The 23,907-nt window shown below is 43.6% G+C and overlaps 1 protein-coding gene across 1 annotated transcript in view; it reads left to right on the forward strand.

Moving 5' to 3' along the window:
• The window catches only part of adck1 (aarF domain containing kinase 1), a 49,945-nt gene extending 26,492 nt beyond the window's left edge, over positions 1–23,453 (forward strand). Inside the window, exons 5-11 of the mRNA XM_079287258.1 lie at positions 4,547–4,705; positions 7,353–7,511; positions 9,359–9,475; positions 10,364–10,513; positions 13,411–13,608; positions 21,426–21,619; positions 22,930–23,453. Coding sequence (XP_079143384.1) covers positions 4,547–4,705; positions 7,353–7,511; positions 9,359–9,475; positions 10,364–10,513; positions 13,411–13,608; positions 21,426–21,619; positions 22,930–23,089 — 1,137 coding nt within the window. The 3' untranslated portion in view covers positions 23,090–23,453. The remainder of the gene's footprint in view (positions 1–4,546; positions 4,706–7,352; positions 7,512–9,358; positions 9,476–10,363; positions 10,514–13,410; positions 13,609–21,425; positions 21,620–22,929) is intronic.
• Positions 23,454–23,907: the final 454 nt, after the last annotated feature.

The following is a 23,907-nucleotide window of genomic DNA, read 5'->3' on the forward strand; positions in this document are numbered from 1 at the left end:
AGGAATAGTAAGAGATGCTTGAGTGTAATGACACATCAACAGGACTCCATTGATCCCAACACTCTTTTCAAAGTGTTCCTTTGATCCCACTGGGAGCCTCTGCCTTTCTCAGCTTAATGATCTTTCAAACCTCCTCCTCTGTCACCAGATTTGCTTTACCACTATCTGACTGCTGCCTTACAAAACTGGATCCAACAGAGAGGTCTCACTCTGCAAGAAAATATCCTTCTACCAGATAAGACATGTTGGCTATTATTGAGTCTTCAAATCGATATAATATACAATAGTCGTCCTGCTGGCAGCACAAATCAACTCGTTACTTTTTGGAAACTACAAATTCATGGAGAAATTCACCTAAACACAGGGAGAAATGCTCAATCAAACACGAGACCTTGTTGCTATGATGTGACAGGACTAGCCCCTGAGACTGCTGAAACAAAAATGGTTGCACATGCTGAACATTCTCACTGTAAGAACTGTCCGAGTCTGAGGATGAATGACTTGTTAAGATCAATGTTTGTCTTTTGAAAAGACAATGGTGAGACATCATACAAAATGAAAGACCGTCATGTCAGCTTCTATGATGTTTTTATTTCCTTTTTATGCCGATTTCAAACCGTTTAAACCTTTCTATACAAGAGGTATTTTACTTATCAATTCTAACTTTTAACTCTGTTTCCCCATGGTTTCCAAAAGAAAGCATTTTAAGTTTAGGATAAGGTTAGGTTACGACAACAAAACCACTTGGTTAGGTTCAGGCAACAAAAGCTCTTGGTTCAGCAGAACCCTACATAGCCTTCAGCAGTATACACATATATCTATTGGATCCTCGGGCCGGCTGCAAATAGCGTTGTCTTCTGACACTTGGTTGCTAATAGCATCTGCCTAATCTCAAACCATGGCACGACTTTACAAATGAACTGTTCTTTTTGCATTCATACGTTGTAGTTATTTATGTTGGGATCTAAAGGAGCGTGTTTGGGTTATCAGCATTTAAGAAACTGAATTCTTGACATCAATAGAATTATTAAGGTATGTAACAATTATTAATGATTATTAATAAAAACGGGGCACCACCCTGCGAACAGGGACCAATAACCAAACGATAAAACTAAGTCTCATAATTAGTAGTCACTCGTAATGTCAATAGTCTGCGTATGACGATACATTCAGTGACAGTGAAGGTTTTAAGTTCGAGCACAGGCTACTACATACAGTCTTATCAAATACATATGCACAAGTAATCACAGACGACTGCTCCTTAAAGTATAACAGAGTTTATTAAATCAAAATAATAAATGATCAGATCAATTACTACTGCAACCAACAAACGTTATCATACAATTTTATATGCCTAAACTAAAGAATGAATAAAATGGATGAGAGTGTATGTCTGTGTGTGTGTGTATGTGTGTGTGTGTGTGTGTGTGTGGGTCTGTGGGTGAAAAGGAGGGGGAGTCTTACAGCTTCAGCTAGAGACTACAAAGATGGCGGCGTCGAGTGACGTGGGCCAAAAGGGGAGGCGCCTTAAGAACTACAGCTAAAAACTACAAAGATGGCGGAGTCGCGTGACTCGGACAAAATGGCAGTTAGGCTGCTGTATGTAATCACGTGTGCCTGGGCAGCACGTGATGTGAGGCGATCGTTTCAACGGGGTTCTTCCCGGGGTAGAGCTAGGAGCTGTGTGTGTGCGTCTTACGTGAGAGGAGGAAAGAGAAAAAGGTGGGGGCTCATGAATCAAACTTCTGCGTGCGGTCCGCGTTGTAATGAGCCTGAGTTTGCTGGTTCTATCACGCATAAGTATACCGCTGTCGTCTTTGAACTGCCGGTAACATATGCCGTGATAAGCCACGCACCTCAGCTCACTCACAGAGTCGAGTTAATGAAAAGAGAACTTCCACACGGAGTGGAAGACAATGAATGAAAATAATCCCAAAGAAACAGTCATAGCAGTTAATACACGAATACAGCGGCGCTTCTCTGCGCCGTAATGATTGCGTAATACCTCAATATCACGCGACAGTAACTTAAACACACAAAAACACGGGAATATCAACATATAAATGAATGGCCTGAATTAAATTTACGTTAATTTAAGCTAAGCTATGCCCAAATGCCAAGAACCTTACTTGTCGATGCTTCGTTGCAACGTTGAAGTGTTCGTGAGCAAAGCGGTCCGTTTTCCTCGTCGGGAAGGGGGACAGGGGGGAGCTTGCTTGCAGCGCGGCTTTGCAGCGGGCGCTGTGTGTCGCACGGCGTTTGCTGGTGCGGCTTCGGTCCGTCGGCGTGGCTCTGGAGCAAACGCAGGTCCGGTCTGTACTCGCTGCAGGGAGGACAGTTAACTTCGGATGAGACGACGTGTCTGCGCGTCTAACCGGGAATCCTCGGTCACGAGAGGAGCGAGGCTTCGTCGGGCTCCTCTGTGCCAGTTTGTGCACAAAATAAAAAGGAGCAAAAAGCACTGAATGGATCGCTGATGCAGATTCGTTATCGCGGGCTGTTTCGTCCAGCGAAATGGCTCGTGATCTGACAGGGTTTGATGAGGGTTTGAGGGGCTCCCTCGTGGCCAGCGTCGCGCTGGCGGGGAAAGCTGGTTCTTCTGTGGCCTGGACAGGGGTGTCCGAGCGAAGAGAGCGTTGTGTGCCTCCTGTTAACCCCGGAGGGAAAATTGGAAAAAAGCTTTGAGTTGGGGGAAGCAGATAGTTTTATAGAACAGGGGTCGAACCACAGGGGTCCTGGGTTCGCCTGGCCTTCGGCCAATGAGATTGGACCATAGTTTTTTGGGGGGAGGGGGAATTCACACCTGAGTGTGAAATTCCACCCAGAGGAGGCTTGTTCTCATCAAACTACAAATCAGGATGAAACCTTTGCTTGAAACAGTGAAGGCCTGATTCTCTTTGTCCACAGCACATGTTTAACCCATATGGTCAGACCCCAACATTTAATATGATCAAACTTTCTGCCCTTCAAAGTTCGTTCCGTGCCTGTAAGGCTCTTTTCTAGTCGCATGCCTTAATGGAATTTCATCTTGATAGTACTTGCCTCACTGTTGAGATCTCGGTCGTTCTGTTGCTTTGCTTTTTAATGTCAAAGCACTTTGTAAACTCTGTTTTTAAAGGTGATTTATAAATAGTTATTGTTAGTGTTTTTTTTTATTGTGTACATCCAATTCATCTGTTATAATGGTGACATGATGTTGACAAGTTTGAACAGCTGCTGCTCAATCAAAACGTTCTCTCTCTCAATTGACGTCTCTTTAAAATGATGGCTTTGAGGCAACGATGCCTCGTTTGTTTAATGCCTGTTGCCTCAATTAGTCTCTCCTCGCGGCTCTCTTCCTAGCTTCCTCTGCTCGCATCTCTCATGGGCGGGTCTAAGATGGGGGGGGGGGGGACAGAAGCTGAGGAAAGGAATCGAAGATATGGGAAATGAGAAAGGCCTAATGTGTGTCACGATTAACAAGGTAGCTTACCTGCCACTCAACAGAGCTTCTCTCTCTATACTTACCCAAATGTCCCCTGTGTTTACAGGGCTACCTCAAGAAGTCAGTGCCTTCTGGTCGTATTAATGAGCAATGCGTGATTTTCTTCACAAAGCTGCGTTTCTTCTTTCAAATTTACATTGCAAATTCTCAAATAAAAGCCGGTACAATGAAACAAAGAGGTTGAAAGTAGTTTCCACTGTGCTGTTTTTCAATCACTGTCAAGCTACCGTCAGTAAAGAGTCATGAATTCCTGAACGTGTGTTTTACATTAAAAGCCTCCCGGCAACTCAAAGGGCATTAGCTTTCCAGTTCCTTGCTGACTTAATTGTAATAAAAAGTGGAATAAAGAGCAGCAGCATGTTGAGTACAACATGACTTGTTGTTGTACTGATGAATAATGCATTATACTGAAATACATTATACAAGAAGACATGGCGGTAGTGTTGCGTTTCTTTTTACAGCAAGTTAAAAAGGATGAGAACAACAAACAGGAAGGCCTCTTCCTAAATGATGATGGAGGATACTGATAAGAGCGGAAGGCGTGTCCCTCTAATAATATCTCTACTGTTCAATGAGGACCACTATTTTAGAAGACACAGTATTCAAAGTGTATTGAAAAAAACCGATATTCATCTGGTTTGTTAACTCGGTTTCAGTCGCCCTCACCTTGGTCTCAGTCAGTTTGGTTTCAGGTCAGTAGTCTCAAAAAAACAAGCTTCATATAATCATTATCATTGCAGTATTGTATATCAATCGGTTCACCTTGTTGCAGTTGATTTGGTGTATTATTGTCATTACATAACAAATCCATACTTGGCTAAAGCAGAATGGAGAGAATGAATCAGATTTATAACCACATGTACACCTCTGTCTGTAATTTCTATAGTTTCCTTTGGTTGTACAGTATCTCATAGCTTTGTAAATTGAGATGATCAGATTGATGACCCCACCACTATCCCACTATCTACTCCATACCACTTTCCCATCCATCTTTTTTATCATTCTGTTTACCCTCTGCTCCCTCCCACGCTTTATTTTTTCATCCCTATCGCTCTCCTGCAGCTGTCAGAGTTATTTGTTTCCTTTGAGGAGGAGCCTCAGGGTGCAGCCTCTTTAGCCCAGGTCCACAAGGCAGTGCTGCATGATGGGAGGACAGTGGCCATCAAGGTCCAACACCCCAAAGTCCAGAGACAGAGCTCCAAGGACATTGCAATGATTGAGGTGAGTCTGTGTCTGTTGTTCTACTTTTAAATAATTGAAGTGTTTGGTTGTCTGAGACACAGACTTCTGATACTCTGGCCACAAATATGATGTATGTTATTCTATCTCTACAACCTAACATGCTACTGTCAAAAAGTGCAAAAAATGAAACTTTTGCTGACATGTCCAACAGATTGAACGGTACGAACGGACAAGTCAACACACTAATCCCAGCGAACAAAGCTGCTGACACTGGCACAAAGTGGGCAAAGGAGATGTAACTTTGCCTTCCTTTCCTCCACATGGGTTGGAAGACAAAACAATATCCAACTATATACTCATTGACCTTAAAGAATTCCTGGGAACGTTGGAGGGTAGCCCCACTATGGTTACCAAGGAGCAACAAAACTTCTCAAGACGGTGGCCAAAGACCACGGTGGCCAAAGCCCTCGTGGCTGGGAAACAATCGCTGCTGCATACACTTCATCAATGGAATGAGCCCTCTATCAACCAAACACTGCAGAAAGGAGAGAATAGACAACTGCATAGGACAGGGGATCCAGCCTCCTTTTCTCACACCAGCGCTGGAACCCAGACTACTTTAATATCTGTAATATCAATTGGGCCGTCTGAAACAAAGCCCATTTTCTGGACTTGGCTATGACGATCAGGTTGTTGAGATAAAAGAAAATCCTCATGCTACGGTGATGTAGTGACTGCAGGGCCATGTAGACACCCTCTGCCGAGGGTGCGGGGGCCCAAGAAATAGCCAAATTTCTGCATCTTCTTGGGAACTTCTCGGGAAGTACACAGAGGAAAACCCCCGCTGTTTATAGGGAGTGAGGACAACAGACACAGCTTCTTTTTGTAACAAGGCCCAGATCTCTGCTGAGGTAATCTATCAACTGGGCAGATAGATTCACCTACTTGACCCCCTTGAAAGGGGGAGGGATGCTGCAGAACTGGAGGCAATAAAGCGGTTCAGCGTCTTGTGCATCCATTGTGTTAAAACGCAGTTGCGTCGCCACTACACATGAAACTGTTGGAAGACGAGCAACCAGCTGTGGCTCAGAAAACTGTGATATACTGTCTCCCACCAACAGACCCGCCATAAACAGGAGACTTGCCCATCGGGGGCCGCCATAGAAAGGGCTGAGCCGTCAATGAGGTCTGTGAACGCACCACCTGCTCTCTCGAACATGCAGCAGCATGTGACTTGGTGTCACTGTGTGTCATCCCTGCTGTGTGGAGATCAGTCAAGGATGAGCAGACATATGTTTCATGGGCTTTTATCTCGAGCTCTATCTCGCTCTCATTGCAGCGTAGCGTCGGAAGTGAAGTGTCGGAAGTTAACCCACCGCTGCTGGCTTAAACTTTTGGGCAGAGCCGGTAGGCCAGGCAGGTTGGTGGCTGCTGAACACGCTCTCTGTGTGGTCCATGCCAGGGCACTCGAAGCAAGCGTGACGAAGATCCGTCCCAGCAATGAGGCCGGGATATGAGTTCTTTAAGCGACGACTCAATCAGTGGAGGTAGGCAGTCATTGGGAGACAATGGATGTCTCAGCAGCGGGGGTCTGCTGCCTTTATATACTGTGGTGTTCTGCACATATTTTCTTTGTTAACATAGCCGGCCAGCAGCGCGTGGTTTTAGTGCATGTGAGCGTGTCCCACTGGCTAGCTCGCGGCTACCGTTCTGCACTGCTGTCATAGGGCGGATACAGCTGATAACGCCAATCCGACCGACAGCTTTGTCGTGGCGAGCACCCACCCTCCGGTTCCCCCTCAGGTAAACACTGTTAAAGAGGCAATCAAAATTCCCCCAATTTCGTATCGTGCACCTTTTAAGGAGATCAGACCGGTTTGAAAGGGACTGCCCATTTACAGTATTTGAAGTCATCAGAAGTCTGATCCGGCATGGATAGAGAGCCAATGAGAAGAAGCTGAAATTTGACTGGTGTGGTCCAGCATCTCAGTCCAGCATTGCATGACGTCTTTTTTTTACAACAGACAAGAAGTATAAAAATAATAGATGTTCTGATGAGCTGAAAAGTACAAGTATTTACTTATAATATTCTATAATAAATATATTCAAAGTTTATCTGAAATTGGTATGAGCAGTTTCAGCTGTTTGATCTTTGAACTGTAGATCTTGTACCATACTGTGTTTTTTATTGACCAGTATGAGCAGGAGGGATGATTAACACAAGCAAAACCTGTTTATGGGCTCCTGACTGTCATTGGAAAACAGGCATTATTAATTTATCCTTCAAACATACTGCGTTTGCCATGTACAGATATTGGGTTTTTGCAGAATCATCCAAAATTAACATTAATGTCTGGCAATATGGCTTCTCTCAGGCCAAGCTGAGATAACCCTGGAAACAACATCATTCTACAGCTGTTGTCACAGCCAGAGTGGTATTTTCCATGACTGATAAAGTGAGCCAGATGTTTGCCTCCTCCACAGGTGATGGAACAGATTGGCCAGAAACACAATTGATGGTGTTAATGGACTGGACTTAGTGCCGTTTCATAGCAGTTTTCTGTCACCCAGTAATGAACATGACGATGTCCTGATATATACTGGCATAACATGTTGGTAGGACATCACTGTATATGTGCCTTTATTGTACTTGACAGTGAGACTGATAGTGATTTGTAATTTGAAGGTGATGTTGAAGACGGTCCATTGGCTCTTCCCAGACTTCGCCTTCATGTGGTTGGTGGAGGAGGCCAAGAAGAACATGCCGCTAGAGCTGGACTTCCTTAACGAGGGACACAATGCTGAGAAGGTGGCCAACATGCTGGCCCACTTCTCTTTTCTCAAGGTACACACACACACAATTACAGTGCAAGCATTTTCTACAAGGCTTACTTCTATAAAGGAAGAAGTCCACAATGGGATTTAGCTTTTAGTTTTAGTTTTCACCCTTTTGGCCACCAAGTAAACAGCTGGTACTAAGAATACAATCGAATAATATGAGACAGTCTGTTTCAATTTAGATTTTCAAATGGTCCTCGATACAGTTAATAGAGCTCAGACCTTCACACTGTGTGTGACAGCTTTCTCTGTGCTGCCCGTCAGCTCTTCTAATTTCTAACCGAGCAGGGTTACCAGAACGCCGTAAATCATATTTCCTTCACTATACAGAGCTGGACTTCATGTCCATTATCATTTCATTTCCTGGTGTCCTTTTTCTTCAGCCGTCTGTTTAATAAGAACTTTCATTCGCTCTGGTAAATGTGAATCAGACTTCTTTTTACAGCTGTCCTTCTTTGTTCGATGTTCAAAGCCACAGAGCAAAAACTTCTTTGGTTTTGTCTTCTTTTCTGTCATTTGCGTTTTGCTTTTTTCAATTATATAAGTTTGCATGTGATAAAGACATAAAACGTCGCAGAATGAAAGATAATTATGTGCAAATACCCTCCGATACATCCATTAAAATTCCAGCGTGGCCCGAGTGGTGGTCTAAAATGAACAACTTTGACTTTTGACAGGCCATAACTGTAAGAAAAACATTTGCTTCCTTTAAACATTTCTTTAGGATTCAATGACCTTAGATTTTTGAATTCCTTTGTAATTTCTCATCAGCCAGCAATATATTGAGTACGTTTTTGAAGAAATAAAGAAGGACCCTTGATATATCAGCGCTGTATAGACAGTATGGCCATTGACAATGAACTTGACAAAGGAGGATGCTTCATATATAATAGTGAGTAACTTGTCAACATCAAAACCATGTAGATATGCTGAACAAGTTTTCTAATGTATACTGTGTATAACGTATGCGTGCCTCAGTATTTTCATATCCACCCATAAGGGACACAACTGTCAGTGCTTTGCCCAGTCGATCAATCATTAGACTTGTAATGTAGATCGTCAGGAGCAAGGGACAAACTCAACTGCACATGCATACAAACATTTGGCCCATTTTACAGTTCTGTATTGAATAGAGCCATTTGTTCCTGCTTACATGTCAATCAATGATACATTGTTTAATTAATGAAGATGTTTAGGTTACCTTTTCCAATTTAGTTAATAGTTTACAGTTTTAGATTTACCGGTAAGTCCTGCTTCCAAAGATATATTAAAGAAAATCTATACTTTCTAACATCGTCAAAAGCAGAAACAATGGACTTGCTGAAGCAACGAAATGGGAAAAATAGCTAGTAGTGTTACTGCTGTGTCATCTGAGGGTCGCACCGTCACTGGAATAAAGAGGAAAGTGGATATGGTTCCATATGAGAAACGTCTCGCTGGGGCAAGGTGATCTGTGAGTGTAATGGGAGAGGGTCGAGGGGAAGTCTCTATCACGGTGAAGGATGACAAGAATACATGCCACAATAAGTGACACTGTCAGGCATAACAACGGAGGATATTCCCCTGGACAGCGACTTGCATAAACCTGCATGGGAAGAACCATCCATCTGTCTCTGCCAATAACAGGACGCTGTGTAGACATGCTCTCTTCCAAAAGAAGTAAGTCAGCCATGACTAGGGCTGTCGGGATTAACCGCTTTTTCCATAACTGGGGTGATGTACGTCGCTTTGAAACTGGCTATTTTAACTCAAACCTATCATCTAATCCACACCTGTAAGAGGTGATGCACAAGAGAATACCATCTAGTGAGAAAGTGGTGGAAAGAAAATCCACATGTTGGTCTCTTTCTACAGGTTCCCATGATCCATTGGGATCTGTCCACAAAGAGGATCCTCACCATGGAGTTTGTTGAGGGGGGGCAGATCAATGACAAGGACTACATGAAGGAGCACAGCATCAATGTTAACGAGGTACTGCCTGCTGCCCTGACAGCTCTGTAAGCCTTTGAATAAACAAAGCTGTGTGTGTGTGTGTGTGTGTGTGTGTGAAAGACGGGCATTAAAGTGAGGGTAGTAGTTTTAAGCTAGTTGGAGTCGCTGTGATGTCTGATATTACATGAAGTGATCGATTTACTGATGATTGGCTCTCTTGGTTCTTTGTTTACAGCTCCCTAAAACCCAGTGGTCCAAGAGCCTTTGAACATTTGTGACACATTATTTTAAGCTGGTTAAAATATTTCTCGTGTTGTTTAATGCAGCACAATCACAGTCCCTTTGGTTTTTTTGTCAGCTGTTGCTGAAAGCAACATGCAAATGGTGTTGCCTATATGCCAACATTTGAACGACTGCTGATAGTACATATGTGATAACCACGCTTCACTGATTTCACTGGTGTGTATGTGGACTTTTCTTATGTAATTCTGTCTCATTGCCCACGATGGCTTACTAACCCAGAGAGCTTAAATGGATCGATAACGAGGTGTGATACTATTCATTTTGTCTCATCTCAAGTCCTGTGTGCGAATGAACTTTTTTTCTTCGGACTGGGATAAATAGTCTATCCTAATAATTCATCCTTAGTTATGATATGATGTAGGTTTTACAGAAGATGGTGACTTAATTTAGAATGAATAGATGTATGAATTATTCTTATTCTTATATTTTCTGCACACAGAATAATACAGAGGTCTGTATTTAAACTAAACTACTATTGTCACACTTACTGACGGTGAGAACATAGAAGACAACAACATTTAAAAAAAGGAATAAATCATGACATGTTCCGAATGGTTGAGCTATTTTCTAAGTGTCATTTTTTGCATTTTTCTTTCACCTTTTCCTCCGTCACGTCCCCAACAGATCTCAGAGAACCTGGGTAAGATGTACAGTGAAATGATCTTCGTCCATGGCTTTGTTCACTGTGACCCGCACCCGGGCAACGTGTTGGTCCGAAAGTGTTCCCGGAGCAAGAAGACCGAGATCGCCCTGCTCGATCACGGCCTTTATCAGGTGAGAAATCTCCAGGCTGCCTGCACATGGAGAAAATACCATTTGTCCTCAAATTGCTGTCCATTTTTCATGCTGCTGGCTTAGACCTTGATTTCATGGCTAGAGCAGCAAAACACACAGTCCACATGCCTCCAAAAGACACAGATGCAACACACACTTCCACAGGCGGACACACACTTTCATTAGAGCTTCAGCAGGATAAAAGCTTTTTGATAAACAACTCATTTGATGTTGTTCTTAGCAAAGTGCAGTATGTTTGGATTGGTGTACCACAGCCGTAATCACACAGGCTCATATATGCACTCATGTTCTACACACACACACACACACACTTTGATTGTTAACACACTTGCTCCTACAAACACCTGCAGGCTGACACATCCACATATCTGACATGTTTGTTGATTGCTTGTTCCTCTTTTCATGCAGAGACTTTAGTGACAAATATGCTCCTTTATCTCTGGCACACACACACACACACACACACACACACACACACACTTCCCTCGGACCATAATGGCACCAATTTATTCCTAATGACTTCTGATTTCAGATGTGATTTTTGAGTGGCCATACACACACACACACACACACACACTCGCTCTCTCAATTGAGCACCACATGTTGCATGTGTTTGTGGTGCTCCAGTTTGTCTGGAAGTGGCAGAGCTTTCTTAGCTGAGGGATTAAATGTGTCTAAAGGAAGTAATGTAAAAAAGGACCAACTCGTTCAATGTTTTACAGCATCAACATACTGTATATGACTTATCACAAAGAATATATGAACTCTCTCTGGGTATTGACATGATGTTATTGATGCTACCACTGAACAGGATTTGAATGTGTTCATATTTGAGTTCCGTGTGTAAACGTAGTGGTGGTGGATGAGAGGCTGAGGACAGAGCAGAGTGAAATAGGTTTCTCTTTTGTTTACATGTTCACGCTTGAACAGATGTATTGGTGTAAGATAATTCCCCAACCAGAGAGCCTGGATGAATAGAGAGGTAAGGGCAGGGTAACATGAAGCATACTGCATCAGAGGAAGACTGAAAGCCTCAAGGAGGCTTCAAGAGAGACCGGAACAACACGAAAGATATGTGGCAGCATACCGCTGTAACGTTAGCATCTAGCCATACGTTTAGAGTTTATGCATGACTATTAAGTTCATCATATGTGACCGAGATATATAAATAGCAGTATTTAACAGACTGACCGATCAGAGCAGACTGTCTGAAACACCAAGCTGAGAGGATCAATATAGCTACATGGAGAGAGGCAGAATGAGAAGAAATGATGTATGTGTTTAACATTAAAGCATGTAAACATGTTTTAGTCGAAACCACAAATACAAGTATGAACCTGAAAATGTGCATAATATGTCATTTAAAAGATGATAGCCACCCAGTTCCAGCCTGTTCACGCTGCTGCCGTCTGGCCAGAGATACAGAATCACCACGGCTGTAGCACCAGACTCTAGAGCAGCTTCTCTCCTCAGGCTGAGAGACTCCTCCACTCATCCTCTGTGCTCCACCGTAACAAATGGTTTTGTTTTAGCTTTTTCTCTTGTGCAGCATAAAGGGACTACAACTTGCATTTAGTTGTGCATCCCTGTTTTGTAGAATACCAATAAATGAAGCTTGACCCTTGAAACAAATCCACACAACGGTTCTAGACGGTGTCTCTCTGTGTTGGTTTCCTCCAGGTGCTCTGGTGTCCACCCACAGTCTGGCAGGTTAAATACAAACTCCGGATCAGTCTTTGGATGAGTGGGTCCTCGTGTTGTTTGTATTGTGCGTGAGGATCGGCACGAGCACATGTGTTGGTTTCACGCTGTTCCGCTGAACTGATAGTGGCGGTAACACACCAACAGAGACCGCTAGTGTTGGGAGAACCCATGAATCATTCCTTCTTTTTTTTTTTTTATCTTTCGTTTTAGAAAATTCAAAAAATTGGAGCAGTGTAGTGAAGCAGAACCCATCTTGGTTTGAGATGGAGATATTCAGCACAGTGGATGATATTGTGAAAAGTAGGCTAGGGATGTCGGAATTAACCAATTTTGACATAAGCTCAGTTATATAATGTCACAGTTAGAATTGAAGAAGCTACAATAGCTATGGTGTCCTGATTGTTGCAGTGTTTTAAAAAAGGTGCTTTAAATCAACAGTGGGAGCATTTTAGATCCAGAAAATGACCCGGAGTCATGTGAACTACCAATTGATTACACATTTGAACCATCATAGTGTGAGAAAACCTTTTACAGACAATCATCAGCTGACATTCAGTAAAATGATGCAATCTGGAAATCATTGTTGATGCTTCACTTATAATGTTACACTATGAACAATAAATCTGTGTTGAACTCAGCAGGAGGCGAGCTAGTAACGTTAGCATCACCGGAGCTAACGTCCGTTCATGCTCCATTTAGTACAGATAAAATATAACCTTATCATGATGTGTTCACATAAATAAATAATAACAATAAATCCAGTTCACAGTTGCGTAAAATAGCGTTCCCCTTTTTTCCGCAAAGGGCCAGTGCCCTGGGGATCGAGGCCGCAGAGCAAGACGTCTGGCCGACGGCTCCTGCTGGTTGACGTCTAATCTTAAGAGGCCGACAGCAGGCACAGGTTGGTCTGCTGGCATCACCATGCCTCTCAGATCTGCAGCTGTTTTTCTGATGGCTAGCAGGTTCTGAAAAAGTGCATTAGTAGTAGGCAAATAATGTGGAGGAGGAGAAAGTCGCTGCTGCTGAGCTGCTGGCCATGTTGGCGACATATATAAGGTACAAAAATACAGTAGTTTGCAATACAAATGCAATCTACTGTTTACAGATTACCATAAATGATCAATCAAGGACACACAATCCTAACAAAAGACTTCTAATCCCCTCCCTTCCAGGTCCTTCAGCCAGGCTTCAGGTTGGACTATTGTCGGCTGTGGCAGGCTCTGATAAAAGGGGACATGTCCGGGGTGGAACGTTACAGCCTCAGACTGGGAGCTGGAGATCTGTACCCCCTGTTTGCCTGCGTGGTCACCTCTCGCTCCTGGACCTCCGTCAATGCCGGCATCAGTTCTGTTCCTGTCACACGCTCTGAGGTACTGTATGAGCTCACACACACACACACACACACACACACACACACTTACATTGTATTTATTCAAATGACAAACCTTTGTTACCAAGTGCTTCACAGAGGTTCAGAAAGCAAATTGGAGTACATACGTTGGAGTAAAGATACACTTTGAATTGGAGTTACAGGTGCAAATCCCAAATGAAGCACAAGCCGTTAAAAGGGTTAAAGGACTGGTTTTGATAGCTGTGCTGATTCAAGCTGCGTACCAGTTCCATCATGACAACTGAAACGCTGATATGCTTCTAGAGTGTTGGGATCTGGCAGAAGCGTGCTTGTTTATTCGCGACTATGAAAATGTAACTATTGATATTAATATAATTATTAATATCATATATTAATTAAGTTGTTAAATTAATAAAAACGGGGCACAGGGACCAACAACCAAAGTGTGTGTGTGTGTGGGGGGGGGGGGCGAGCGGAGGGAAAGGAGAGAGAAAAAGATGGCGGACTTAGTCTCGTGAGTGATTACGCTACGAGAGACTTAACAATGGTGGAGGAGAGAGGAAAAAAAGAGGGGGACCAAGAAGACGGACGTATTCACATAAAGTAATCGCGTCATGAAATACTCCACAATGGTGCAGAGGCCGCAATTATTTAACGGGGAAATAAGACACACAATGGAATAATAAAGTACAGTTTACCAACTTCACTCGTGGGGGCGGATTTAAACACAATGAGGCACCAGTGTTGTGGTTTGAACCAGATCTCACACACGGGGGACATTTTGACGCCTGATTCACAATGTAGACTTTCAACAGGACATGCAGGCCTCTGTCTCTGTTTTGACCACATGGTGAAGTCCCAACAACAGGCCTTTAGAGCTGGATATCTGGTGGACGTTATCATCCATACTGGTCATAAGTATGAACTGAACCTGGTCTGGCATTGTGTATATATGTTATATCATTGCACCACTTTGTATTGCAACTGCTGCACAGCAATTTACCCCATGATATAGTTTTATTATATCTCAGCTTCTACCTGTGCACAGTCTGTGCCATCTCCAGAGAGAAAGTGTTCTCACAGTTTGGTGTAAAAGAACTTTACTAACCCCAACCGCATTCAACACCAGTGGGATGAACTGTGAAGCCAACTGTGAGCCAGGTGCTCTCAGACATCAGTGTTGGACTCACTGATGCTTCTGTGGCTGAATAGAAGCCCAAGCAGGTATTGGTAGTAGCTCGGCAGGTGCTGCTGCCGCTCCTCTCCAGAAGCAAACTGGGCGACTGCTGCATGTTTTAACTGCATGTGTCTGGTAATGGGCATCTTGGCGAGCGGACAAAACATTAAAACAAAGGAACTGTCACATCTTATGATCCGTAGTGAATTTGTTCATTCTTATAGTCGTTCCGATGTGGGATTGTGTGCGTTCACGCCTCTCATCACCGCACACAATTTGTCCGGGGAATCATGCTGCACTCCTTGATTCCTGAAGTCAGCACATCCTATACACCAATGTTCTGATTTTAGGCGGGATGTCATAGTCAGAGAGCTGTCCCAGTACTTATGAACCGGGGAAACTCCATCCCAGACCTACAGGCCCTGGGCAGTCAGCTGTTTCCCACTGGCCTGGGACGAAGAGACCCACCTTTACCAAGCTCTCCACCTTTCTCCGTGTAAAAAAAACTTCATGATCTTTGCCAAAACCTGCTAAACGCTGGTCCCACCATTATGACAAATGTGCCGCGGACTAACAACTTGCTGATTGTGAAACAAAATAAATCACAATTATTTTGTGCTATGGAACAAGAAATATATATGGGAATATAATACCTTTATATTTGCAGTCTTCCAACTTTGTACTGCAACTGTTTCAAATAAATTTCCATGAAGATAAATAGTTTTATTTTATCATCCCATCAGCCTGTGAGAGGCAGTTATTTGCCACAAGCATCCATTCTGCTGGAAATCCAATAGAAGAAGCACTTTCTTTGTTGCAGACAACGACAAGGAATCCTTGTCCAATGCACCAAATGCCGAATAGTATAATGCTGCTAAAACAGCAAATAGACATGCTGAAAAGACAGTGAATAGATTGGGATTTCAAATGTCGCCGTTCTGAATGAACTAGGTACCAGTTACAGCCCTAGGCATTAGAATCCACTGGTTTGTGTGTCCCATTACCCACAGGGGTTCCATGTTGTCATCTGTGCTCCAGAGAGAATGTATTTATACCTTCCTTATGCAACATTGTAGAGTTGGCAAAGTCCGACACTACAGTCTGCTACAGCGTGCCACCCCCTCACACATGACGGGCAATACCAGGCAGACTATTACATGAATAACTCCCCGTGTCTTCTCTTGCGTTTATAAAAATGAAATGAATCACAGAGTTGAGCTGACAGAAATAACAATAAAAATGTATTGATGATATTATTTTGAACATGTTGCAAAATTCAACATTAGCCCAGTAAACCTCGTAGACGGTGTAGAGTGTCGCACCTTCTGCCTGAACACATAACAAACTGATGATGTAGCGACTCTGAGAGCATTAAGGCTTCAGTGACGAGAGACAGCTCATGGAGTCATTTCAATTCTAATCAATAGGGTTCATCCTCTGGAGAGCAGCAATGTGATACATTGCAATTTTTAAAATCCATTTTGTATGACAAATTCCATTTTAACTTCTTTTTTTTTAATGTTCATGTTTGAGGGTTAACAAAGTGACAATAATAAAACTCAACATCAGCATCAGTGTAATAACGCTATCCATATGTTTTTTCACTTTCATTTTGAAATCAGCAAACTATGCAAGTTCAACTTCAAAATGACATCACGTAGCTCCATCCACACGGTGAATCCATATGTTGTTTTTGGTTGGTGTGTGTGTGTGTGTGTGTGTGTGTTATGGCCGCCTTGCTCTCCCCCATCTGTACAACCCTTTTGGTTTGTTCTTGCATATGCTAAGAAGGATGTGTGGTTCCCCATCTGTGATTGGTTCCCAGATGCCTATCCCACCTCCTGGTTGGTTCCTGAAGGAGCCTAATTGGAGCAGGGACCAGTCCTCCAATCCGGCAGCAGAACCCCTAGAACGCCTGTGTTTAAAAAGCAGGCCAGATTGCTGGTTTCGGCAGCTGTGATTCCCTTTGAGGAGCTCTCCACCGTGGTTGTGTGCTAAACGTGTTGAGCCCGTTAGTTGTGTGAGCGCCTTTGGAGGCCAAGAATTGAGGCATTTGTAATTAGCTGGAAACTGGGCCATGTATGTCCTTGTTTGTGCTTTGTCAAAGTTCCTTGTCAATATAATGACTTTATTTTACCAATTCCAACTGGTCTTACGTTGCCTCCTCTCGTGTGTGTGTGTGTGTGTGTGTGTGTGTGTGTGTGTGTGTGTGTGTGTGTGTTTGTGTGTGTGTGTGTGTGTGTGCGTGTGATAGAGAAAGGGAGCAATTTAGTGTTTGATAGATTTCCTTCAGTTTCCTCTCACCTCAGGGATCGATTCCCGTCTGCTGTTCAACTTTCTTCTTTTCATCACTTGATGATGTTCTTACCACATTATGAAGATACAGGACCATCTGTCAACATTCATGAAGTGGGCGTGACAAGTATTTTCTTTTGGTGTTGACAGAAACGCAACACTGAGGAGCTTTCTTGTGATCGGTTGTGATTATTAACAGCTTGTATTCTTTTGTGACTTCGTTGTTTGTATCTGTAATAAATTGTGGTCATAATTTAGAAAAAAAAGCGAGTCTGAAGGATAACAACTCACGGGCGAGAAAAAGTGATCAGCGTTAATGTTCAAGTGACAGCGTCCGCTGGTAGAGGAAAGGGGGGGTTGTCATAACCAAGCGCTGATTGTTTTAAACAGAACCATGAAGATTGCCTAACCTTAAGATAATATGAATAATAATAAATTAGGAAGGAGCATTCATCACCATAATAGTTGTATTCCAATGTAAGACATGTTTTTCTCCCTCCGTCGGCCTCCCACTTTAGCTGAGATGAAAGCCCTCCCATCAATCTAGACCACACACACACACACAGCATTAGGCAGACTCCACTCTAGTGCCCTCTACTTGCACACACTTGTTGATTGTGTACTCTGGAGCTAAGAAGACATGTTGAGACATCTCTGTGGCCACAAGCACTCATCTGCTTTGCTTTGTCTTTGTTGTCTCCTGTGACGGCTCCTCTCGTCTGTTCTTTGTTGTCCTCGCTCTCCTCTTTTTGCTCTCTTATGCATGGACCATTTTGAAGTCCCGGTGATGCATTCCATTAGCGCTAATGCAATCCCATGCACTAAGCAAATGTTGAGTGCTTTTAGAACTGTGGCTTTTTGCACACACGGGGACATTTATCTTTTTTAATGAATGTTTCTCGACTAAACATTGAAAACAAAGCCATTAGTCAAAAATGTAACACGTCGAGCATATTTTGTCATATATTTCTCTCCGTGCTCCTTTGTTGTGAATCCAGGCTAAACATGTCCTCCATGTTTACCTGTTGTCTTGATATATCAGTATACGGTAACATGTACACGTCCTGCACAGGCATTTTGCATTCAAGGCAATATTCCAGCAGTTTAAAGGGTAACATTCCTGTCCTCCAGGAGGGCCTTTAATGGGACACGTCTGCAGGAAGTGTTGAGTTTCAGTGACGGTAGCGGATCATTGATAAGAAACGAGCTAAATTGAAGTGATAAGAATTGATTAGTAACTGTTAAAACTCCGAGCAGCAGAGTTTCTGTAATTACCAACTTGTAAATACTGTTTCTGTCATCATCAGATTGTAAAGCCCTCTGAGGCTGATTTGTGATTTTGGGCTGTACAAAATAAGCTGAATTGAATAACTACAACTGGGAAACCGATTTCCCTGAAGGCTCTGATATATGTGGCTTGCCGCTAAATAATGAATGCCTGAAAATAAAAACAAACATGGAAACTTCATTTCAGATAATTAAATACAGATTTATAGTGCTACTTTTACCACATGCACTATTTTGTAACCCTCACATAACCGGCTGCCTCCAGAGGTCCAATGGTGCGGACACTTGATGGTCATGAACATGGGAAATGTCCCATCTCTGCCATCCATCCCAGACTTCACCATGTGTGCCATGATAGTATAACAGATCCCGCTCTGTGCTCGAACAGCTCCGAGTGTAGATATCTCACTCTGGCAGCCTGGCGTCAGGACGAGGCCCCAATGACGTCTGAAATCAGACTGCATGTGCTTTTTCTGTTGTCTGCAAGGCGTCTCACTCATGTTTGTATCCCCGCCGAGCTTCAGGCTGTGTTCAATAAAGTGAAGTGAGTGGCAGCATGTCTGGCGATGCCATCGAGTTCGGACAATGACTTGTCAAAATAAAGCAATATGGGTGTTTGACAGCTAATCCAAAGGCCTCTGATATCTGTTGTGCCTTTGGAAAGGTGTGTGGAGGGGGGCTTTAGACGCCGTTCAACAACCACTTTGTTTGGCGCAGACTGACCCTTCAGTTGATGTTCTCACTGGAGCTCTTCAGCCTTCACCATAAGGAAACACTGACTTTACTGACGTCACTTCTCAGAGTTTCTGAGTGAAGCAAAACCTCAGAAACTGACCACCTCTAGTTGTCAACATGCGCATTAGTTTAGCCTCATCTATTCTCTGCCCTGAGCACAGTTGCTTCTGCCTACACTGCAGAGTGAAGATGACCTTGTTGACAGCATATCTTCCAGTAGATTCTGACATCCTCCCTCAGCCGCTGCCCACCATTTTCTACTGTCTGCTGTCTGAACTCCTCCTGCAGACTCTCTAATACACTGGGGAGAAAAGAAAATCACCAGCACAGATCCCCCCCATCCCCCTCCAACTGCATTTCCTTTGCCTTTTGCGCGGCTTATTATCGCACCACTTACAATACAATATGTCCTCATTGAAGCTTTCAGATGCAAATGAGAGCACCGTCGCCTCCTCTGTGTCCTGCTGACAGCTGTGAGGCCTGCTAACCAACCTCCTATAATTGCTACGAATTGTTATTCCCCCAGCAGGACTCGGCAGAGCACTTCAGAACACCCAGACCCCAGTCATGTGGACTGGGGGGGGGGGAGCTGGAGTATTATGTTGTTGGTTTATGTCTTTAGCTGGAGGATGAAGTACTGTAATGTCCCATACGACCCACGGCTCCAACAAATCCCAACTCCTATTGACTAAGTCGATACATGTTTTACGATGGTCTCAATCGCAGGTGGTCCGTTTTTTGGAAATGATTCCTCCGTTAATAAGTTAACGAGGCCAGGGTCATTGGTGGACAGCTGTGACTGACACCTGCCCGCTCTGTCCGGCTTCAGGAATCCCCACTGACTGACTTTCTGAGCTTCTAGATTCTGTTTGTTTGCTGCATCACTTTTGTTTGTTCACATTACTTCCCGTGGGTATGAGACGGGGAGCAGAGCGAGGGTTTATCTGTGTCGGGATGTTGACTAGCTGTCTTGTCTCTCTCTGTGCCCGTCAACTCTGTTTATCTGGACTGACAGCTCTGACAGTGCTGCTGTCACACGCTCATACACACACTTACAGTATGCAGGAATTCATAAACGGGGCTGTGACAACGTTTGGATGCGTTGTTTTACAAAATACAATTTAAAAATGAAAGAAATAAATGAATTGAATTGTTGGATTTTCATCACCAACAGCAGATTGAGTTGTTCGTTGTCATGGTGTCATCCCGTCACCTTGTTATGGAAGTTGATCATATTTGATGACGCTTATGTATGGAGGGAGACGGTAACCCTGTCTCTGGTGTCAGACGTGAATGTCCTCTGACTCCTGGTGCATGAAGACGGTCCTCCTCCCAGTGGGTGCTGTGACTGGTTTTCCTCTCGGGGTTCTGGTCTTTAGGGTGATCCAGCAGAGATTGGGGGCTTTTTCCCGGGGATGTCACCACAGCCACCCAGTTCGAATTATTGCAAATATATAAATATTGCAATACTCTCATCACCGTTGTGCTACCTCCTTCAGCTGAAGACTCTGGTTCGATGTTCTGATTCAAAACAGATCAAACTGCACTGAGCTCTGTAACGTCCTGCACTTGTAAAGAGTGTGTACCTCCTGATTTTACTTTCCGTCTAAAGATAGCTAAATGACTGAAGTGTTTGTACGTTTGCGGTCCACTTTGTTCCATGACTAATAGTGTAATTTAGGCCTGTTGATGTGCAGCAGGGAGAGGCCTTTGAAGTAGAGTAGAGCAGGACAGTGACGCTCGCATGGAGACTCTCGCAGCCATCTTCAACATCAAAGAGAACAAGTAGTCATCATGGAGGCCAACGTCATTCCTCCGTCTCTCCCTTTCTTCCTTCATCATTTCTTATTTCTGTGCGCAGTCATTTACACTGTGTTGTCATTTCTGCTCAGTACTATTCTTGCTTTAATCCCCTCATGCTTCCCCTCTATTACTTTGCCTGGAATTTGTGACATTTAAACACCTTGTAACCTTGGTGTGTGTGTGTGGGTGGGTGTGTATATGTGTATATTTGTATATGTATATATATGTGTATATATATATATATGTGTAATATATATTACTGATTACTGACGATCTTGGCAGTAATAGGCACTATAACCAAAGAGCCAGGCAGCTCCTGCAGGCTGTTCCTGTGGTGTAAGACTGTTTCGATAGTCCTGATGGGCAGGTGGCACCTTGCATGGTAGCCCCTGTCATCAGTGTATGAATGGGTGAATGATGACATGTCGTGTTAAAGCCCTGTGCATCCACAGACCCAGTCACTGGGTGAAGGCATCAGTGTGGGTGGAGGGGGCCTTTGACTTGTACCTAATGCTCTTCCTGTCTGTCTCCCTTGGCAGGACGTTGAGATTCAGAGCAATGCAGCTCAATACCTGCCCCAGATCAGCGAGCTGCTGAATCGAGTGCACCGTCCGATGTTGCTGCTGCTGAAGACCAATGACCTGCTGCGGGGCATTGAGACCACCTTACAGACCAGAGCCTCCTCCTCGTCCTTCATCAACATGTCCCGCTGCTGCATACGTGCCATGGCCAGGTCAGAAAGATTGTAATCTTAGGAGTACATTTAGTTTCTGTTCAAAATGTATCTGTTTTGGGGCCTCTACATTTTCTAATAGATAAATAGCCTTTGTGTCCACATGAAACACTCAATGTACCATCTGCATACTGAGGATGCAGTCATCAGAGCCAGGTGACAGGTGTAGGCTGCACTGTGTGCAGGTGTTGCGAGTCCCATTTTAGTGTAGTTTATATCAGGTGAGGTAAACTCTGTGTTTTGTGTTGAACAAATTGCAGTTTGGCGTTATGGGACATTGAGAAGATGTTATTGCAGATGTTCTTCCAGGAGTTGATATCGATGGCTCACAGCATCAAGAGCGGCAAGATCTTTTTCCTAGTCATGGACTGGTAGATGGAGATTTTCTTTGTGTGTGACTGGCTATGTGTTAATCAAACATTGGGAACGATTTTTTTGCAAAACAAAACCTGGGTCTAGATTGTTGAGCTCTTCGATCTTTAACTCGTCATAGCAGGAAAGGCATGGGTGTAACCAATACCGTCAATGGTGGTTCTGTTCCATATATGGTTTACGAGTCAACATGCACAATACCAAATCCATTGAACTGCAATACCTCAATGGATTGCACCAAATTTGAATTGTATTAGTCAGAGTATACCGCTGCCCTGAACCTCAATACTGGAGGAAACCGCCATACTTTCTCACACTTTCATCCTTAGCACGATATCACAACAACTAGATTGACATGACATGTGTTTGCATATTCACAGTGACTAGATGATGGAGTTTGACCCTGATCAGTATCTCGTGCATGACGAGACTAAGAGTCTACAACGCGCTCCGTGAGGCTGCACGAGACGCGTCGACGCGTCGAGCTTACTGCTGACATGTTCTCAATGACAGCTAACAAGCTGATGTTTAGCACGGTAGCATGCTAACATTTGCATCTCAGCACATCACCCAAAGCACAGCTAAGGCTTATGGGAATGTCATTTATTTGCAGGTCTTTGCTGATCCTCTGACTTTTTCTCTTGCACCACGCACAGGTTGACTTTCTTCTCAATAGTTTGTTTTGTGTTTTATGCATGTTATTGAAAACATACACACACATGACCCTAATTCAATCTGCTGCAACCTGTGGGTCCCCACCCAGAGTTTGTGAATGACTGGGCGAGAGGAGGAACCCTCTCATTAATGTCCTGGTGAAGTTGTGAAAGCCTTTTGATTGTATACGAACTTAAGAGCATCTGTAAAAGCATTTGTGATGATTCAACCCAACAGCTTCAAAATGTTGCCCGACCCTTGACCTTTCCTTCTCTGGCTGACAGGCACAAGAGGAGTAAGGCTCACTCCAGTACGAGGCGTCTCCAGATCACACTCACAGAATCCCTCAGCCTGGGGAGGCTCACTGTGTATGAACTCCTTCTGTGGGTGAGCGGCTCGCCGCTGGGACACTGGCTCACTGCTCTGCTGGCTCTTCTGCACTGAGACGCATGTGGACGTCACACTGGGACATTACAACATGCTGGATGTTGGTTTATAACACACTGTGAACACATTTTGAATATGTGCTCATAGACACACACACACACATGCATGAGCGCCACTCATCTTAATGATACAGTTTGTAATTGTATTTCTTTCACTCAAGATGAATTGTACTTTTAAGATGATCATTGTCTGAGAATATTTCTCATAAACTTTACTTGAACTTCTATCTTACATACAGTGTACAGAGAACTTCTCGGCCATCAGATCAGAAACGGTTCCTCCACATACTCCTGTTGCTTGTGTCAAAGCTCTGTTTTCTTCTTTTTCTTTTGTTCGCTGTACTACAGTTATGATGGTGACATGTTACAACTTCTGGTGTCCATGGTTGGATGTGTCATAATTTATGATGAATAAAGTCAAAGGAAGCATAAATGTAAGAATCCAAGTGTGCGATGTCGTGAGTTGGACCCATGTGTCACTTCTCTTCACTGCTCTGGTGACGTGTTTCATCATCTTTCACAAGTTCTCACCCTTTTTGTAAGCACACCGTGTAAATGCTAAATACCAAAACAGAACAGTTGAACAGATTGTGTGCATGTTATATATTGAGTATGTAGTGTGGAATTGTGATGTGGCACAAAGGAAGGAGAATAAGCCGTTGAAAGGACAGGGCGTTGGTAAACCTGTGAGAGGCAGAAAGAATGAAGCCTCAACATTAAATATCCACAATCTTTATTCCGTTCATGTGCATTTACATTCTGAAAGTAAAGTAGTAAGCACATATGAGAGAGACGGCGGTAGAGAGGCAGCTTGAT

The sequence above is a fragment of the Melanostigma gelatinosum genome (assembly GCF_949748355.1).
Source record: "Melanostigma gelatinosum genome assembly, chromosome: 16".
NCBI classification, from domain to species: Eukaryota; Metazoa; Chordata; class Actinopteri; order Perciformes; family Zoarcidae; genus Melanostigma; species Melanostigma gelatinosum.